We start from the raw sequence: 21,334 nt of genomic DNA, 5'->3' as shown, positions 1-21,334 counted from the left end.
AAGGCCCAGATTATAAAACAGTGAGAACACTGTCTAAGCAACTACATGTCACCAAGCTATCACATGGCACGTGCAGGACAGCCAGGGGATCAGGCCCATACAGCATGGGTTTAGGAAAGTCAATTCCTGCTTGACCAACATGGTCTCCTATGGCAAAGTGACCTGCTTCTGTGGATGATGTTTACCTGGACTTTTGTAAAGTCTTTGATATTGTCTCCTACGTCATTCTCTTGGAGAACAGGAAGCCTGTGGCTTGGACAGGTCCACCCTTCAGTGGGTAAAAAACTGTCTGGATGGCTGGGTCCAGAGTGTTCCTCAGGCTCAGTATCAGGGCCAGTTCTGTTTAATATCTTTATGATGATCTGAATGAGAGGATCAAGGACACCCTGAATGACTTCGCACACAACACCAAGCTGGGCATGAGTGTTGATCTGCTCGAGGGTAGGAGAGCTCTGCAGAGGGATCTGGACAGGCTGGATCAGTGGCCCAAGGCCAGTGGTGTGAGGTTCAACAAGGCCAAGTGCTGGGTCCTGCACTTGGGTCACAACAGCCCCAGGCAGTCCTACAGGCTGGGCAACAGTGGCTGGAAAGCTGCCCTTGGGAAAGGACCTGGGGGTGCTGGTCAACAGGGACTGAACAAGAGCCAGTGTGTGCCCAGGTGGCCAAGAAGGCCAATGGCATCCTGGCCTGGATCAGATACAGTGTGGCCAGCAGGACCAGGACGGGGATTGTCATGGTCCTGTAGTTGTCTGTATTTGGCACTGGTGAGGCTGCACCTCAAATCTTGGGTTCATGTTTGGGCCCCTCACTCAAAAAAGGATATTGAGGGGCTGGAGTGTGTCCAGAGAAGGGCCACAGAGCTGGGGAAGGGTCTGGAGCACGAGTCTGATGAGCAGCAGCAGAGGGAGCTGGGGATGTTTATTCTGGAGAAAAGGAGGCTCAGGGGAGACCTTGTCACTCTCTCCAACTCCCTGAAAGGAGGCTGTAGCCAGGTGGGGGTCAGTCTCTTCTCCTGGGTAACAAAAGACAAGACAAGAGGAAAAGTCCTCCAGTTGCACCAGGGCAGGTTCAGATTGGATATTAAGAAAAATTTCTTCATAAAAAAGGTGGTCAAGCACTGAAATAGGCCACCCAGGGAAGTGGTGGAGTCACCATCCCTGGAGGTATTTAAAAGATGGGGCACTTGTGGACATGGCTTAGTGATAGACTTGGCAGTGTGGATTAAGGATTGGACTTGATCTTAAAAGTCTCTTCCAACCTAAATGATTCTGTGATTCTATGATAAATACAAAGCACTTTTAGTAAAGGTCAGGGAAGTATTAGGAAGTATGCTTATGTAAACCTTGTGTTTTCTGTCAAAAATTTTTAATATTTTCTATTTTTTTTTACCTTTGTTTAACAGATGACCCTAAAATGATTGTTGCCAACCTTACAGTAAGTATTTAGGACTGAGAGGTATCTATCTATACTTCACTGTTCACTTCTTAATTTGTGGTATTATTCATTTTCTTTTCTCACTCTTTAGACAGGAAAATCAACCAACCATTATTATAAATAAAGAATGTTAAATGCTGCCCTTCATGAGCACAGATTAATGTTAGTCATGTTTTCCACTGTTTGCTGCTCTAGTAGCTTTTATAACCTTTTTGGGCAGTACAGAGACAGAATCTCCTGGACTTTACTGCCTGAATTGAGTCTATTTATTCATTGCTTCAGAATTGGAAAGTAATCTTTTAGGGTAAACATTTTACTAGCACTTTGAAGATGCTGAAAAAGTGCTTTTGATAGCCTTCAACTCTAGCCTTGCCATTAATGGAAGAAAAGTGTTTAAAATTAAAACAAAACCCCCCAAGTTTTGTAACCAGATGGCTTTAAATATATCTGCAGATAATTTGTATTTTTGAGCATTCAGGTTTCCACTGGAACTTAAACTTTGGTCCAGTTAGAATAAAATTATTCATCTGTGAGTTACGTACGTGTAATATTTTGTTTGGTGGTTTCATAAAGACTGTCATGAGAATGAAACTTTCCAAATATATCTTTGAATGGCTCCTTGGGCCTTGGCTGCATGTAAATACTGCACAGAAATGACTGGACTAAATACTCTAGGTGTACACTTTGTTTTCCAGACATCATCAGTGATCATCTTAACAGCTTGATGTTTGTAGTCAAAGGTTTTGTGTGCATCTTAAGCTAACTGACAGCATGCTATTTGTAACCATTTATTTTTCAGTGTAGAAAGCCTGACCAGCACTTCAAGCCTTACCTGAAACAGCACCTGCCTAAACGCTTGCACTATGCTAACAACCGAAGAATTGAGGATGTCCATTTACTGGTGGATCGCAAATGGCACGTGGCAAGGTAAACCCTTGTGTTTGCTTCCATCCTGATTTCCAGACTTTTCTTCTGAGGAAATGGGATGCTTAGGATTGTCCTGTCTGATAACATCCTGCTCCTCTATCCTGTGAGAAAGAGCAGTTTTGAGAACACAAAATATTTTCAAGTGTGGGAAAATCAGTTGATAGATAAAAGGTAGAATGATTTGCTCAAGCAGCTTGGTGGCTTTGACTGATTAGCTTAAATGTAGATAAATTTTTCTAATGAGGTGCAAGCTCAGTCCAACAGGGGAGCAGGGAATATGGGAGGATGGGGGCAGGCTTATGTGGTGAGGGTATGTTGGGAAACAAGTGTTTGAGTGGATGCAGTGGGTGAATGGAAATAAAATGGAGATATTGGCAGAGTGGGTGAATGTCTGAGAAGATGTGGAAGGCTGTCACAGGGTGGCCATCAAAGTGCTGTGCTGGCAATCTATTGCATTTCAAAACAAATCCACAGAAAACCAGGATGGGTTAGCTCTGGCAAAATCTCTGGTTTTGGTGGCTCTTAGCCATATGACTCTGAATTTTTGGTAATAGAATATGGGCAGTGTTTATTAGTTAGCTAAAAATTGAGTGAGGAAAAGCCAGTTGGCACATACACGTATAGAGTGAACAGGAGAGGAGTAGCCTTTGTTTATGGATGGTGCACAGCTTTCTATTTGAATATACTTTGCCATGTGTTGTGTGTTACAGTATGAGAGTGGTGGGCTCTTTTTGCATGAATCTGACTCAGTGCTTCTTGGAAGATGACACAGCTTTTGGCTCATGGTAGACTGTTATGAGCTTTAAATTATGATAGGATTTTTTGCCCATATAGCTGCCAGGCAAACACAGTGTGTTGTAAGTGCCTTTTGACATCTGTGCTTATCTTTCCATGAATTATGCAAGCATCACTCTGCCGAAGCAGTGAATGAGAAACCCCGTTTGCTTTCTTGCATAACTCCACTGGCTGCTGGCAGGCTGCCCCGTGGCTGGGGTTATGTATACTTCAAAGAATCACACTCTGAATTTTAGGTCTATAAAAGCTTTAGTGTTAAGAATTGTACTGAAATGGATGGGGTTGCCCAGGTTGATTTACATTTAGTAATTTCTTACTAATTACATCAGTCTTTCTTTGGCTTATTTATTAATTTTCAGAGATCTTATTCACCACTAATTCATTCATTAAATGTAATGTAAATGTAATTGGTAGTTACAGGAAAACGGTAGCTACAGCTCTAGTTGCTGTAACTCTAGTAATTTATAAGACCAAAATCAAACTTTGAGCATTATTTTATTGCAGATGAAGAAATTAATTTGTAAGATAATGTGGTCCTCTGCGTGTATTCCCTGCATATGGCCATATAAAACTGTATAGAAGTACTCTGAAATAAGCTGGTGATTATAATTCCTATTACACAATACTTATTTTTCCACTTATTTTGTAAAAAACCTCATCTCAATGACAAGCTGATAATTAACATTGCTATGGTACAACATTTATTTTCCTAGCTATTTGTCTTCATGAAGATCTTTCTTTTTTCAGCTTTTTTTCTGCTATCCATTTTTGTTTATTGGGCTGAAGGCAAACAGGTGAAAGCATTTTATAGCATTGTATGACATTTGCAGCATTGTAACATCACAAAAGTGCTTCCTGAGCAGCCTCTGTTTGACTGGAGGTCCAACACCTCCAGTCTGCAGGAGATTATGTGGTATGAGAAAATCTGAGAAAATAATAGATATTGAAGTTTTATCAATAATAAGAGTTGTTTCTAGAGTGGGAGTAGAGGGAGAAAACTTAGGGATGCTGTATAAGCCTGCAAGTCCCTACTACTGCTACTCATGAAAGATAAATGATTACAATGCATTGCCCTGTAACCTTATCCTCCCTGCCCAGAAGGATATTGTCAGGTCAGCTACCTTTGAGGAGAATTTCTAATACTTTTTCAATTTAGGAAAGCCATGGATGTTTACAAGAAACCAACAGGAAAATGTTTCTTTCATGGAGATCATGGCTATGACAACAAGATAAACAGCATGCAGGTATGAGCAGTGTCTGGGAGGGTCATTGAAGGTCTCTGAAATGTAAATATTCAATGAAAACCTCCTAAATTTTAATGCTCTTCTTTCATATTCTTTTTTTTTTTTTAAGACTGTCTTTATAGGTTATGGCCCTACATTCAAGTACAAGACCAAAGTGCCTCCTTTTGAAAACATTGAACTTTACAACGTCATGTGTGGTAAGCTGCCTGCTTGAGAAATTGCAAAAGCAGCAACTTATTTTAACAGGGCTTCATTTAGACACCCATGAGCTTATGCCCTGACTTCCTCTCAGGTTTTTTTTTGTTTTTTTTTTCCAAGTCCCCCTTTCCCAAGCACTTGCCAGGAGGGCTGAAGGCACTTCTCAGGGGTCTCAGCTTGCTCTGGAGCTGGCCAGTGAAGGGGGTTACTATAGTTTTGGTGTTTGCAGCTTGACAGAGATCAAATGGACACCTCTACAATGTGTGGTGTCCACATCTCAGCTGTCTAGGAAGGAGATTTCTGTTCAGAGACTGCTTCTGCATCTGCAGGTCTCATGCAGTAGTTCAGGTTGATCACTTAGTTTTCTATGGCATTTCCTTACTTGCTTATGTTTCCTGAATTTGTACTGAAGCTGTGAAGAAGAATCTGATGATGTATACAGATATTCATTAGGGTCTTTTCTTTAGTACTGATTTTCTAGAACAGTGAAACTTTCAAGGTGTAATTCACAATAAAACTTTTAGGTGTTTCAAAGGTGTAATTGACTTTTTTTCCCCAAACATGTAATACCTAAGGAGTAGTTAGCCCTTATTTAGAAATCACTGTGTTGCAGATGCTTGGTGTGAGGTCAGCACATGAACCATAGGTTTGCACTGGAAGCTGAAGGAGTAGTTATAATAAAACTTTGTCCAGTTTTAAACTTTTCCAGTGTCTTGATGCAAATTAACATTTTGTCATAAAGCCAAAGATACTATTCATGCAACATTTACAATTTTATGATTTGGGCAAAAAACCTCAGCGTTTTTATTACATTAAAAGCTTTTACTAACATACTGTGGGTGTTATGTTGGCTCAATAGAGTTGCGCTTGTATACATGTTTGGAGGGTAACAACCATTCATTTTTCCTTGGTGCTTTCGTAGATCTGCTTGGATTAAAGCCTGCTCCCAATAATGGCACCCATGGAAGTTTAAATCACCTGCTGAGAGCCAATGTTTATAAACCAACTGTGCCAGATGAAGTTGCTAAGCCACTGTATCCTGTAGCTCTACCTTCTGCATCAGATTTTGATATAGGATGTACATGTGATGATAAGGTAGGTGTGTAGGATCTGTGGAAGCCTCCACTATTAGTGGTAGTTTTGGTAAAGTTGTAGCCATTTTATTTGTTTCGAGAGGGTTTGATCTGTAAGAATTCCCCAGGTCCCTCCTGTGAAGTCTTTGTGCCCCCTTGGAAAAATTATGGATTTTGTAAAAGAGGAGACAGGGAAATCCACACTGTCTTATAGTACTAGTTTTGTTTTGTTAAATGTTAGTAAAACAAGATCCAGTGGTCCTAATCCCATTCCTTTTTTTTCTGTTCTTGAGAAGAACAAGCTGGATGAACTCAACAAGCGCTTTCATGTCAAGGGAACAGAAGGTAAGAGCCTGGTGCCTCAGATAATGAAAGCTGATTTTATTTTCTTTTGTAAGTTACTTTGCATCATTAATACCAGAGCAACTCATGGTGTGGTTTAGTTAATGTGTAGTAAACTGTCTTTTTGAGTACCTGTCAAGGTAGCCCACAGACACATGTGAGATTCGTGGGCAAGGTGAAGTGCTGCTCACTTGAGAAAGTACACAGTACATTTTGCTGAACCAGAACTAACCAGTATTGTTCAAAGTAATTCGAGTTTTAGCTCTTCCATTCCATCACATCTAGAAGTTTTAAGCCCAGATGTGAAGGCAGAGACAAGAGGAAAGGATAGGGTGCATGAGGCAGTACTCTGTTGAGCTACAGGCTGTAAATGGGGAAGAAACCAGACTGCATTTGGAGGCTGGGTTTTACCATAGTTATCCAGGCTTAGGTTTCACCTAGAAAGGATGCTACAGCTGCTTTAACAATCCCTGAGTGAGTCTTAATGTTTGGCTCTTGGGGTGCAGGTTACACAGTGAAACAATTGCTCTGCTAGTTCAGGCTGCTCAGTGCAATTCTGTTCCTCTCCCAGGAGAAAGCGTTCCCAGCTCTCCTGGCCACTAGTTCCTGCTGTGTGCCAGCACTGACTTCTGTGTGGCTGCACTCTCAGCTGCATCAGGGCCGTGGTCCAAGTTTAAGTGGAGCAATAAGAACAGAGGAGAAGGGATGGGAGCCACTTTTCTGAGCAGCACTACTGACTGAAAGGCTCACCAAAGCAGTTTTCCTTCTCACAGTGGTCATCGAGTTCAGCATAACAATTCACAGCATTTCCCTTACCATAACAATCGTCCAAATTAGAAATTCTGAAGCTTTCAGTTTAGGCATAGATTTTTTGAGGTGCCTCAAATTGCATTGTTCAGATGATTAAGGAGATTTGTTTTAATTCCCTTATGAAAGTATTTTCAGTTTCTCTGTTGTGAACAGGCAATGCAGCCTATCCTTTAGTTTCTAAAGGTGACCACAATCCTCTTCTTTGTGAGTTAAATTGCCTTTCTGCAGCTTTCATCTTGTTATACTGATTTTCCCAATTAAAGAAAAGCTACTCCTCACTGTGGCAATTTATGGCATCAGGAAAAAACACCCTCAGTGTTGTAGTTCGAATCTCAGCATATTTCTTTTGGTTTCTGGTTTTCATTCTTCTTCACTGCAGTAATATAAAAATAGTAATTTTGGTGTCTTTTAAGATGTAAGCATTTAAACCAGTTGCATTTGCTCATTTATCGGTTCTAAATGGCATGATGTATCCTTATTTAAACAAGCAGTTCTGCTTCATGTGAGTTTTGTTTTCCTTCATGGTGCACTTTACAACATGGTGCGCCATGTTGATATTCACAGGGAGAAGAAAAAGATGACTTCATCTTCTCTTGAATAAGCAAGTTTATCATCTTTGTCCTTAGACTAGGCATTTCCTACTTTTTTCCTTGTGCCCTATAAAAACATCCTCTGTTTGTACCCGAGCACTAATAAAACATGCCCTTTTCTTTCAGGTTAAATGCCGGTCTGGGAACTGTGTTAGGCCACTTTCCTTGTTTCTATGTTTTAATTTCCAAAAGCAAGCCAAGTGTGTTTGCCAAAAGGTTATCAAATTCAATGGACTGTACGCGACAATGCAAGATTATCCAGGAAATTTATTTTTCCTCTATCCCTTTCAATGTTTTTGTCTTTTTGTAAGCAAGCTTGTCAGAGTTATCTAAGGACATTTAGCCATAACATATCACCAAGACAGAAGGGCTGTTTTTACAGAGCTGGAGGTGTCATTTTGTAGCCAAAGTTAGGAAAAGGTTTTTTTATTAGTTTGTTTCTTTGATATTACAGACAAAAAATAGCACATCAATCTTCAGAACAGATCTGTATCAGCTAAGTGGGAAAAAACTACTCTTTGAGTGAGTGATCACTTTTGACTCCCTTCTGAGACAGTCTTTACAGAAAACACAGGAAGGAGAGAAAGTCCACTGCAGAGTGACAGGAATGATAGACTGGGGACTGATTTAAAGCTATGAAAAGAAAGTGCTTATCACCTCTTGTGTGACTGACACGTGGACACAAAGGTCGTTGAAGAGTCTGCCGTTTTTGGAAAAAACACCCTCTCTCCACCCTGTGACACAAACAAGCTTTCAAGTGTAGAAGGGACTTTTAATCCCTAAGGGTGTTTGTGAATCTGGAATCACAGGGGAATCACAGCCAGAACAGTTGAAGATTTCTTTTTCTCTCTCTGTCCAAATATTTCCTTAGTAGTTATTCGGGGTCAGTATCCATTAATTATCACTGAAAAAATCAACATGTGATGGAAATCCAACCTCCCTTTTTTTTTATCCTTAAGATTTTCAATAATAAATGTAAATGTAATGTTTCTTTTGATTTTTAGACAAGCATCTCTTATATGGACGCCCTGCGGTACTGTACCGCACAAAATACAATATCTTGCATCACCACGACTTTGAAAGTGGCTACAGTGAAACATTCCTGATGCCTCTATGGACATCCTACACTATTTCCAAACAGGTTAGTGTTCTCTCTACTCTTGAAATACACTTCCGAAGTCTTGTGAAAATTTCTTTGGTATCTGTGTTCTCGAAGTCCTAAAATTTCCCTTCCCCAGGGACTTTTTCTGGTGGGAAATCTTCCCACCAGAAATTATGTCAAAGTACCATTGTAAACCATGCCCAAAATCTTTCATTTCCTTCATGAGAGAACAATTTTAAGGGGAAGGGTTGTGTATTTCTTCTCCTGTTTTAATTTTATTTTTAAGATTTTTTTTCAACGGGCGTTTGTTTTATTATGAGAAATTTCGTTTGAATTTTCTCCCCTGGGGATTTCTGCTCCCTGAAGAAGGAGCTGTGCAGCAATGCAGGGGCAGGATTTGGTGGTACAGCCAAGTGGTTTATTTTGCTGCATGCAAGGCTTTCTGTGTAGTCTGTCAGCAGTGTGACCTACTTTCCTTTTATCTGTAAAAGCTGAAAGTACATTTTTTGTTGTGTCCATGTTCCTCAATGCAGGCAGAGGTATCAGGTGTCCCGGAGCACCTGGCCAGCTGTGTGCGGCCCGACCTCCGCATTTCTCCAGGAAACAGCCAGAGCTGTGCTGCCTACAGAGGCGACAAACAGCTCTCCTATGGATTCCTCTTTCCTCCTCGTAAGTTTAGATAGCTTTTTGTACCTAGGGATTTTGTGATTTTCTTGTTTTGTTAGGGAAAACCTTTGGTGTGAACTTACTTCAGGCAAACCCCATCAGATATAAACAGACTAATTTTGATTTCAAACACCAGTAAGGTAAACATATTTTTAATTTATAAATCCAAATTAGACTCTTGCATACTGTAAAAGTTTCTACCATCCTATAGAAATAGTGATAGTAGAAAACCTGTGTAAAACAAGCATCCTTAATTCTCCTGATGCACTTGCTTTGCTTCAGTATTGGATCTATGATCTTCTGAGATTAGTAAATGTTGAAGGGGCACAACTGACTTACAGTTTTGAACTTCATTGCTCTGTCTTCCTCACTCAGTGGCTGAAATATTTTATGGTGGATTTCTGAAATGGAATTACTGGTGCAGAGGCTCACTCAGAACTAGAAGATAATCCCAAGAATTCTCTCCCGAGAAATTGTTGGCGTCTTTTGTAAAAACCTGACGAGATCTCTGCTTTTTAAGACAGCAAAAATAGATGAGCTATATGAAAATATTTTGAACTGATTGAAGACGAAGAGATGATAAAATTCTTCCTTTCCATGTTCAGCTGTCACATTAAAGACAAATTTTGTGTATGTAGTGTGATTGCTGCTTAGATTATGGTATTCCCTTTGGTTAATCTCTGAAGCCATTTTCAAAACATTTCTATATTCTCTGAAATTCTTTTGTTTAATCTTAATTTTTTTTCTGTTTCCCTGTTTTCAGAATTAAGTTCCTCTGCAGAAGCAAAATACGATGCTTTCCTAATAACAAATATCATTCCAATGTATCCTGCCTTCAAAAGTAAGTGCTCTTTCCATGACTATGCTTCTCTTTACCAGCAAGTTCTTTTTTCTTAACTTTGTGTTGGATTATGGAATGAATTGATAGGAGAAGTTTAGAACATTAAATTCAGTTACCTGTAGCTGGCAGCTAGTACCTGTGGGCACCTGTATAGTGCTTGGTATGGGCAAGCAAAATAGCACAAGAAAGGTTTAAGTTTTAATAAAGGTTTACTTTCCTTGGTGCTGGGTTGATGTAAGGGCACAGCCATGCTGTAGGTCTGCAGTTGTGCTTTATGCCACAGTAATTCACTTTCTGTAAGACCATTCGATTCTCTTCTCTGTAGCCCAAGCTAGTGCAGAACATACGTAGTCAACAGCTGGAGCCTGAGAGTGTGCACAGGCTGGGAATGTGCCCTTGGTATTTTGTAGTTCGGGGACAAGTGATTATACTTTATTTTTCTATCCATGCCCTTAGAGGGAGACTGAGCATATTTATTACCTATTAAAAAAGAAAAAAGACAAGAAAACCAATTTATGGAAAATGAGGGATGATTTAAACCTGACTGAAACTTTCAGTGCTGCAGGGTTACATTACTAACATTTCTTTTGTCTGCACATCCCTTTTCTCTCTAGTCTTGCCAAGAGGTAGGAAAACCATCAGGCTATTCTGGTGGCATTTTTGGCTTGGCAGGGATTGACAAGACTTGGAAGAATCTCAAGAGCCTGTTGTGAGATTTCCAATTCAGATTTTAGGCCAGAGAGGTTTGGATAAACATCAAAGCCTATGGGAGCCTTTTCCTTTTTAACCAGAAAAGAGTGTTTTTAACTGAAAAACCTCTGTGTAGGACCAAGTGGTGATGTTTGCTGGAAATTTGAGCAAAAGCACTTGACTGATTAAAGAGTGAAAAATTATTGGGGATTTCCCACTCCTGAATCACTTCATAAAAATGCTCTTAATGTTAATATTAATCAAAGTATTTGGCTGAAATGCTAATCACAAGAGAACAACCCACCTCTAGCAGCTCATTTTGTCTAGTGGCCTTCTTCATCACATGTGGGTGAAGGATTCCTTACAAAAAAATTCTGGTACTAATGTCATTCCTGGGGAATTACAAACCACTCCATGTGTACAGGTTGCAGTGCTGAGAGCCAAGTATAAGCTCATTATATGGATCTTTTTCCATGACAGGTAAAATAGGAGGTGGCAGTGCTATGCTGTGCTGGCTTTGGTGGCAATGCTGGCTGCAGAGGCCCCCTCCTCTGCTTTGTGTTTATAATTCACTGTCCCATCCCATCCTCACTGGCAGTAATTCTGTGTCCACTTTTTCTGTAGTGAGACTGGCTTAAGCAGCTCCTGCTTTGCTGGAGTTCCAAAAATTGTACCCCTGGGCTGGCCCCTCATTGCCCTGGGGTTGCTCTGTAGGTGGTTGCAGTGGGAGCTGCAATCTGATTTAGATACAAAACTCGAGGCAGTGGGACAGGAGGGTGTTTTTCTTTTTTGGACTGTTTTTATTGATAAAGCACATGCAAAGGAGGGATGAGCAGCTGGAGGAGTGGGATTGCCAAGTGGTTAGGCTGAGGTTCTTGTTAAACCACTGCTGGTGGGACTCTGGGCATCAGCCCCAGCTGGGATTGCATGTGGCACTGAGCAGTGTTAGAACAAGGTGTTCAAGGGGGCTTTCTAAGGCTGTCGCTGCCACCAGCTGCAGGGAGCCATGGACTCAATGGTCTGAGCTGGCAAGACAAGAGTTAAACCCTTACATGTCTGAGAAGCCTTGTTTACCCACACTTCTGTTAGTTAAAATAAAAAGGAAAAGAAGAAAAGAATGATATCACTGGAGGTTCCAGTGTGTTTCCCATCTCTTCGAGAATCTTAACTTTTTGAGGAGGACATGGTGGGAGAAAGTCTACCATGATCTTCCTAAAGGTTGCTGCAATGACATGACTGTTGTCATCCTTGATGGCACCTAGTTTGAAAGTTAAACATTTTGTATCAAAGGAGAATTTAAGTGTTTTTAAAATGTTTGGGTTTAGCCTTTTAAAATGTTTGGGTTTAGCCTTTAATTACTGTACTGTATCCTTTTTAAGATTAATAAAAACCCCCTAAACACACCACCTCAGCAGAGTTCCCTGTAAGATAACAAAGGCGGTGTTTAAAGAGATATCAAAAACCTGTGAATATCTATTTCTACAGCTTGATGAAGGAGCAGCAGAATCTCTGTGCAAGGCCTATGGCAATGCTGTCCTGGGAGTAGTAGCATGTATTTCCTTTATCACTGGTTGGAGGAAAAAATCAACAGAGAACAAAGTCTGAATAGGCTTTATTGACAAAACTGAATGAAGCTGCAGTAACTCTGTCATGCTTAGTCTTTCATTTCCCCTACTGTCATATGAATGATATCCTCTGGATTTTTATCTTGAGGAAGAAAAAACTTTATAATCTTGACATATTCTGACTTATTCAAATGTTGGTGTATTGTGGGGGTTTTGTTTGGTTGGGTGTTTTCTGTTTGTTTCGGTTTTTGGGGGTTTTTTTATTACTTTTGGTTGATTGGTTGGTTTGTTGTTTTTTTTTGGTTTTGTTTTTTTTTTTCCCCCACAGAGGTATGGAACTATTTCCAAAGGGTTTTGGTGAAGAGATATGCCACTGAACGAAATGGAGTCAATGTTATAAGTGGGCCAATCTTTGACTACGACTATGATGGTTTACATGACACACCTGACAAAATAAAACAGTAAGAGTTTGTCTTTAAATTGTTTTGCCGTTGCGTCTGTTAATGATGACTTTATCTTAAACAATTCATTACCTGCACATTATTTAATTTTTTGTGAGGAGACATAATTTTCTAGCTCTTTCTAAAGTTATTGGGACTGAATGCCCATGTAGGTAGGACAGTGGTTAAAATAAGGAAATGACAATTCAGCAGTTAACTGCTCACCTTGACTTTGAAATTGTTTTCATCCTCGGGACAAAGTTGAATTTGGTTCTACATAGTCTATTGTCCCTAAAGTTCTCCTTACTTATGGAGAATTTAAGCGGGAGGAGAAGCTTAAGAGCTGTGCTATTGAGTTACATGCTCAGGTCTTTTGTTAATTCAGTAATGCATTCTCTCTATGTCTCTGACCTGAAGAAGCCTTTCAGCACTGCATGAGGTATTTCAGTAGCACAGTGTGGGCTAATTGGATGTTCACTTCCACTAGTGTTCAGGAATCAAACACATTTCAACAATGTATGTGCATCCTTACACGTAGGAGAGGAAAGACCATGTTGTTTGTGTAACCTTCTTCCAAACAAGTTCATCCCTTGTGGATAAATATTTGCTTTATTTCCCCAGGTTTGTGGAAGGCAGTGCAATCCCTGTTCCAACGCATTACTATGCCATCATAACCAGCTGCTTAGATTTCACTCAGCCAGCTGACAAGTGTGATGGACCACTCTCTGTTCTCTCATACATCCTTCCCCACCGGCCTGACAACGATGAAAGCTGCAATGTAAGTTCAGTTGCACTGCTGCAGCCCTGTGGTAAACATGTCCCTGAGACACGTGAAAGCCCATTACAATTAGAAGCAAGCATTCACTAATGTGTTGAATGGGAAGCACAGGGTTGTGCCTCTGTTGAAGTGTCAGTAGCTCATTAGACAAAAGCAGTCCTCCATGATAGCAGCAAAAGTATGGAACTATTACTGCACCTAAAATTGTCTGGAAGAACTGACATACAGTAGGTTGGCAGTATTGTTTTTTGCCTGTAGGATTCTACATTTTGTCAGTGTAACTTCAGAGCAGACTGGAGGGAGACTGAATGTATAAACATACTGGGCTGGCACCCAGCCTGATGTTTTTATGGAGGTCAGTTTCCATTTGCAGATACAATGCAATCTGTCTGCTACAGCAGTCTGGGTGCATCAGTCAGCATGATTACATCCAATCCACACAGTATTGAAAGTATATGCTATAACCTGCCAAGGGTAGGGTGCCAATTCTTGCTGCTTCCAGAACACCTTGATTCAAGGGAAAAGTTTGGCTTCTCATTACGCAGATGGCCAAATACCCTCCTGGTGTCTTTTCTATATTCCATTAGGGTGCAAAATCCTCTACTGTAGGAATCTTAATGAAGACTTTGGTCTGGCCAGCACTGCAGAAAGTGCACACTTGGCAGTTGATTGTGCGGCAGGAGGGTGTTGGGTCCCCTGTGGGCTCTGGCACTCTGCAAGGACAGCAGAGCTCCCAGGCAGCTGTATTTAGACTTGTCCTTCCGCCTGAACTTGTTCTCCCATTATACAGCTGTGTGGATTCCTGCACACAGACACTTCACTATGGGCTGCCAGGAGACTGTTTCCTGAATGAACGCATTAATGTTATGAATTTTGTATTGGCAAAAAAGTTAAGACTCCTATTCCAGCTACAGGCAGAAATAGTCATTTCAACTCTGTACACAATTCACCTGGAACACTGTTTCTTTCTCACTCACCAAATAACCGTTTCCTGAATGAATGCATTAATGTTATAAATTTTGTATTTGCAAAAAAAGTTAAAACTCCTGTTCCAGCAACAAGCAGAAGTAGTTATTCCAACTCTATTGACCAGCACAATTGACCTTGAACACTGATTCTTTTTCATTCACCAAACATTGCTTGCTTTCAGGGCCCATGCTTTAGGAGAAGTATCCCTCTCTCTTGAGCAGGTCTGGCCCTGTTTGGATCTCAACTGTTTTGGGCAGAGACATCTTTCACCAGAAGTTCTACATATATTGCATTGTGGCTTTTTCCTGGACTGCTTTTCTGTGAACCAAAATCCAGTTAGTGATCTGGAAATTACTATTTTGGTAGTTATTAGTGTCTCTGTGCTGCAACTCTGCCCATATGTAATTTTATGACAAAGTAATTTATTTTTTCCTCCTTATATTGTGTGTCATAGTTCTCTTAAAAAGCTGCAATCTTTTTTATGAGCTCTTTACAATAATGGTCTCTTTTAGTCTTTGATTTCTTATATTTCAAACCAGGCATTTGATTTCTTACATTTCAAATCACCTTTCTCTGTAAGTCATGCTACTTGTAAATACATATAGTGTATGTATTTACAGTTTGAGAGAATCTTCAGTGCTTCTGCAAGGTCATTAGCAGATATTGGTCCATGCCTTTTATATAGCAAAGAACCACTCCAAAATATTTAAATGTTGCTCTTGAGTGAAAATACAGTTAGGCAAATTTCTGCCATTGAAATCCATCTTCAGCCTTGCTTTTGCACATGGTGTTCCATCTTATTTGTTCAAAGAAGCGATTGTGTAAAACCTCGCCATACTTCATGGATGAAATGCGTGGGATAATATAGGAATTTTACCTTACCCTTTCCACCGTTTTCTTTTAAGATTTGAAGAAATATTAGCTTTCCCTGTGCTCTGCTCTAGCTGTACACACATTCTCTTCACACAGCTGTTGAAGAACACCACCACTCTTCTCATCTGAATTTGTTCCTTTTCTAAACTGTGTTTATTCATGGTAAGGTTATGCCCATTTATTCTTATGTCAACATTTTTCTGTGTCTTAAATAGCCCTTCTCTGGGATTTAACCTAGAGATGATTTATGATGAATCTCAAGGCAAATAACTTCTCTCTGTTCGTGGAAGACCCAGGATCTTTTTTGCTCTTTTAAGAGAGGATGAGACTGTTGGTAGAATAGACTTCCTACGCATCTCATCCAGTCCAATCTTTTTTTTCACCTGGATCATGAATGATAAGTACTGCAGCTTAGATCTCAAAATGAAAATAGTTTTTTCCCCACTGGACACAACTCCTCTGATATTACCTATAATTTGCTTTTTCCATAGCTGTGTTATAATAGTGGCTCACATTCATGCACAGCTGGTACACTCAGGTCCTTCTCTTCTGCCTGTCAATTTGGATAACCCAATTCCATTCTGTCCTGAGAGCTCGTGCATCTGCACCTTCCACTGTGCTATTCCAGTCTTCCTCTGCACTGACAAGAAGTTCCCAGCTGTTGGGGGTTTTGCTGGCAACTAATGACCTTGGTACAAGAATCAAGTGTGAAAACATTACAAAAAAATCCTTTCTAAGACCAAAGTTGAAGGAACCTTAGAAACTACCAGAAAATTCCTCCAGGCCACTGTTTTGTCTTTCAGCAAAACATTTAAATTTCTTTTCATAAGTCAGTTCCTTACCCACCTGTCTACATGCGTCATGTTCAGCTTTCCAATTGATATTCAGAGAGATTCTTGTGCAGAATGTCTGGTATTTTTTCCACTGGATTTTGTGTTAGCCTCCTAATTGATCACCTCTTCCTATTTATCTCCATGTTTTTAATTGTTACTTTTTCCTTCTAAAACTCTCCTTATTTTTGAGGTGAGACTAAGCACTAAAGTTGGAGAAAACTGTCATTTTAAATGTATACACTTCATTCATTGTTATGTGGTAATATAACAATGTTCAACTTGTGATCAACTATGTTAGTTGATCACTATATTTAAAATCCTTGTTGCTGGGCATGAGGTTTCATGGGCAGGTTGTGGATTGGAAAAAATAAAACAGATCAGTTGGTTGATTTTCTGGAGTCATGCAAGTGCTGTCTTGCTGGACTAGGTTAAGCAAGCCTCCCCATCCTGTGATTTATTTATTTTGCAGATCTTTTGCCAACTGCTTGTATTCAAGAAAAGTGAGCTTTGTAGCGCGCTCATAACTTTCTTTTGAGCTCTGCAGATTTCCTGCTCAGAAGAAAGGCTTGAAGAAAGCAGAAATGTCACAGTGGCTGCATTTGCACTGGCAGCCCTGCTGAGGCCTGTTTGCAGACTCCTGGTTGCCAGGCTGGAGGCTGAGCAGGGGCTTCCTGTGGCTGCAGGCTGCCAGGTGGCATCCCCAGAGCATGGCACTGCAGGCAAAAGGGAGTGAGCGGGACACATTCCCTCCTCTTCCCTCTTAATTTGCATCTCTCTTTTCTTGTTCCAGACCTGGTTTTGGTCCTCAGGCTGTTAGTGGTAGGATAGGAAAGCTGGTTTGGGGCTGAGAGCTTTGAACCAAACAGGTTCTGACTAGGTCATGGACGTTTGCTTTAGAGCAGCCAGCTGTGATCTGTCTGGGACTTTGTGTCCTCTCTGCACAAATGATCACCTCACCCCCTGCCTTTTGTCGCTGACCCACTTCCTAGTCTGTGGCTCAACTACTGCCCTGGATAGGTTCTGGCATTGCTGGAGTTTAGTCTTGATCCATGAGAGGATCATTCGGTAGGGGGACATTGCTGAGCCAGTCAGGAAAAGGGTTCATTTCCAGGAATAGTCACACACATGAAGTCTAAATACCCAAGACACAGCCCACCGTTCCTTTCTTCCCCAGCAGTGGTGTACAGGTACCAGCCAGAGAGGCCAAAGGGGGAAAAGTCCTGTTTGCTTTGTCCTTTTCCCATGTCTGGGCCCCGTTGTGCCGTCCCCAGGCCTGGGTGCAATGCTCGTGGCCCATGCTGGTTAAGGCACACAAACAGCCAGTCACTGCAGTGTTTTGCAGGGCTGATTTTCTGATGTGTTTGCAAGTTGCCTTAGTTTGTGGATGACTCCAACATGTGCTGGTGCTGGCACAAGGCATAAGGCAGCAGCTATCCCCTAAGAGAACACAACCTGACCCCAAACACTCTGGCAGCATGACCTTCCTGATTTTTTTTTTTTATTTGTATCAGGAAATGCTTGGTGAAATTCTTTTTTCTAACAGTGAATAATATGTATGTTCCAATCACAAGAGTTTCTAGGTACCTACATAAACCATTGTCTCACCTGTGTAATGAATTGTAAAGGTCCCCTAAAAGTAAAATGGAAATATTAAAATATTATTGTGTTAGGTGATTGATGGTCAATTGAGAACAATGTGTAGGCATAGAATTCAAAGTCAAACAGCCTCCAGTTTGGGCTTTGGTAAATCAAAAGTGATTAATATGGAGTTCCTTCTGTGAGATAGAAAAACATGGAATGACCAGTGGATCTTCTAAAAACCTATAGCTGTTCTTCTTAAACACCTGCAGTTGAGGCTAGCTTTTTCCGGATGATTATGGTCTTTGTGTCAACCCCATCACAAAATGGGTACTGAAATAAAACTGCAGGATTCATCTTAGATGTTAAATGTCAAATTTATTTTCTTGGAATTCATTTACCTTATTCATTCTTGAATAAGGCACAGAGATTCTTCAGATCTGGAACAAATGTGTAGACAAGTTGCATTTGCTTTTGGAGATGATTTTTGACAGGACTTGTGATAATTTTTTTTTTCCCTTCCCAGAGCTCAGAGGATGAGTCAAAGTGGGTTGAAGATCTCCTTAAGATGCACACTGCGCGTGTCCGTGACATCGAACAGCTCACTAGCTTGGACTTCTTCCGAAAGACCAGTCGCAGCTACACAGAAATCCTCTCCCTAAAGACATACCTGCATACGTTTGAAAGTGAAATTTAGCTTTCTAACCTTACTCAGTGCATCCTTTTATCAACTGGTGTATATTTTTATATTGTTTTTATATTTATTAATTTGAAGCCAGGACATTAAAAATATTAGTATTTTAATCCTGTATCAAATCTTAAACTTTAAAAACCTTTGTGTCATTTGTTTTGTTTCTCTAATGTTTAATATAGGTAGGTCTCTTGGTTGATTTAGTAGTGCTTGTAATACTGCATTTTGAGTCCTTACTCTGAGCTTTTAAGTGGTGCTGCAAGGTTTGATGCGTGCATCAAGGAAATATTAATTTCTCATGCTCCTTTACCACACTTGTAGTCCTGTACTGTGTATCAAAATACTGAACATGTAAAATTACACTCATTTACTGATAACTGTGTGACAGAGATATTTAAACACTATAGGCAAATAGCATCTTAAATATAATAAACCACACATTCAGTTTTTTTAATGTGTTTTGATTTCCTTTCACAGGGATGTTCAGAGGGGCTTGCGGGCATCTGAGTGCTGACAGATCTCTTACTGGGTAGAGCCCTTCTCAAGAGCTTAGGTTTGCTGGTAAGAGGAGTGCCAGGGGCCCAGGTGCCCTACCCTGGTACTCAGCAATGAGACCAAAAAATAGTCACCCGCAGCAGTCATTGCTGGTTAGGTTTTGCTCTAGGAGGAGAGCTGGAATGGGAGGATGCTTGCTGTCATGAGCTAGCAGGGGTACCCCATGCCTGATGCCACTTGGCCCTGCTCCAGAACTGTGGAAAGGATTTTTTATAGAAGACATATGTTATATGGAGCATTAGTGTTAGTGTACCTAGATGATGTAAAGGAGAAATTATTGTTCAGAATGCCTTTGAGGCTGAACCCACTAATGATATTATTGTAAAGCCTTCATTTGGGCTTACACATTTCTCTCTCTCTACGAGTTGTGTCTATTTTCTCCTTGAGGATTGCAGTTGCTGAAGGGAAGAGGAAAGGGCGGGAAAGCATCTCAGCCATGTACACAGATGAGTACCCTGGGTCTCCTAGGTAAAATTAGTCTAGCACAACAGCAACTTGCATCCCAGTAGCATCCATCTAAGAGAAAGTAGTAAACTGGAATTAATCATGTCAACATAGATAATAAAGTCCTTGTAACCAGACAAAAATTTATTATTCTGTCTGCCTAATTCTGTTTAATGTAGTAAAGTGCAAAACTTGAATACTTTATAATACCTCCAAAATATTAGAATGGAAATTCTAATAACTGCACAAAGCTACGGGAAACATCCTATTCTTGCAACTTAAAAATTGTCTCTTGTGGTTGTCTGGTAGCACAGAAATATTTTCCTGTAAGCTTTCAGCAGGGCTTCTTGCCATGATAAACTTTATGTTCTTACATGTACTACAAAGGGTATTTCCTTTGGATTTAAAAGAACTTTCTCTTAAGACCTAATTCCTTCAACATGAACTTTAGTGATGATTTAATGTGGTAGTTCATAAACTAAACTAAAGACCAGCACTGCTGTTTTGGTTTGACATTAATCTGTTGCTCTGTTTGGGTTTTTAATCAAATTGATCAAATTATGTAATTATTATATTTTCTTCCAAAATAACATTAAATTTATACCAAAAGAACATTTAAGCTCTGAAAAATAATATTGTGTTCAGAGAAGTTTGCTTCTGAAATGTAATTAGTGATTGAAAATGGCTGGGAGAGACAATTTAACTCTTGGTTTCACTACACAGTGGTGATTAGTGTATAGGGAAACATCAGTTTTTTGACTGAGTTTCTTACTGTGACAGTAAATACTAGTAATTTACTTCTGTCCTACCTACTTCAGCCTTTGGTTCCTTGTTCTTGCATTGTGTTGCTGTTTTATTTTACTCCATTACCAGAAATAACTGTGCTGAGAAATATTTGTGATGACTTCTGTGCATGGCATGGGTTCTTTTCCCATTGAAAGATGCTTTATCAACACAAAAGCTAAAGGCTTGTAAATCCCTCTGAGCAACATGAGCTCTGCAGGAACAACAGGTATTTTAAAGGAAACTTGTAATGTACTTGTAAATACTACTCTGGTAGTCTTCAGGGTGAATGTTAGCTTAGGCCAGAGGGAAGGAAGTCTTCTGCCTTCCAGTCCTGTTAGACCATTTTGAAAAGATTAAATACCACTTGTTTCTGTTACATGTTGCCTTTTCTTGATATTTCTCTGGCTTCAGCAAGAGGTACATTGAGGAGAACAAGCGCTGAATTTTTCTGTCGAGCAAACACTGTTTATGAGGATTTGGGTAATTACTGTTTGCACTTGGTGATGTAAATTTGAGACATGTTCAGTGGATTAGAGGCAGTTCAGTTGAGCAACTGCCACAACGACAAAAGCCATGGTGTCCTGCGCACCTGGCAAAGTCCTTTTGCTCTGGGAAAAATCCTTCAGATGTAGTTATGCAACTAGAATAACCCTGCTACAGGAAACTGTTACTTTTTTTAACCCCTTTTCCACAGTCGCATATCCTTAACAGATAAGCACTGAAAGCAGGTCAAGTAACCTGACCAACATCAATGGTCATGATGGTGAATTTATAGCAAAAGTCCCCATCCTGTTCTGACAGTAACAGAGTACTTAATGACTTATGGTTATATTCTGTCCTGGTCAGCTAACAGCTTGGTTAGAGACTTTCTACTTGCTGTTTCCCTCTTTTCTGTGTTCAGCCTTTAGCCTCTTTATGGAGTTAGGTACAATATTCAACAGTTTCTGCACTTTTTTGAATGTTGGTTCTGGTTTGGTAACAGCAGATCAGTTTGTGTTGTGTTATAAAGCAATTTCATCTCTAGATGAACTAGAAAATGAAAATGTTTAATTGTCAGGACTGTGCCATCTTGTGAAGGTTTCTCCAGAATTCACATAGATTTGGTGTGAG

At 40.2% G+C, this 21,334-nt stretch overlaps 1 protein-coding gene across 1 annotated transcript in view; it reads left to right on the top strand.

The window, feature by feature from the left end:
• ENPP2 (ectonucleotide pyrophosphatase/phosphodiesterase 2) overlaps positions 1 to 18,888 on the top strand; it is a 72,229-nt gene extending 53,341 nt beyond the window's left edge. The window contains 12 exon segments of the mRNA XM_041470860.1: positions 1,403 to 1,434; positions 2,234 to 2,361; positions 4,313 to 4,400; positions 4,510 to 4,597; positions 5,521 to 5,693; positions 5,965 to 6,016; positions 8,418 to 8,554; positions 9,049 to 9,184; positions 9,945 to 10,022; positions 12,606 to 12,738; positions 13,339 to 13,495; positions 18,275 to 18,888. Of these exon segments, the coding sequence (XP_041326794.1) occupies positions 1,403 to 1,434; positions 2,234 to 2,361; positions 4,313 to 4,400; positions 4,510 to 4,597; positions 5,521 to 5,693; positions 5,965 to 6,016; positions 8,418 to 8,554; positions 9,049 to 9,184; positions 9,945 to 10,022; positions 12,606 to 12,738; positions 13,339 to 13,495; positions 18,275 to 18,445 (1,373 nt within the window). The 3' untranslated portion in view covers positions 18,446 to 18,888.
• The last annotated feature ends 2,446 nt before the right edge of the window (positions 18,889 to 21,334 follow it).

The sequence above is a fragment of the Pyrgilauda ruficollis genome, unplaced genomic scaffold, assembly GCF_017590135.1.
Source record: "Pyrgilauda ruficollis isolate IOZ18807 unplaced genomic scaffold, ASM1759013v1 scaffold25, whole genome shotgun sequence".
Classification (NCBI taxonomy): domain Eukaryota; kingdom Metazoa; phylum Chordata; class Aves; order Passeriformes; family Passeridae; genus Pyrgilauda; species Pyrgilauda ruficollis.
This window is presented reverse-complemented; position numbering and strand designations above follow the sequence as displayed.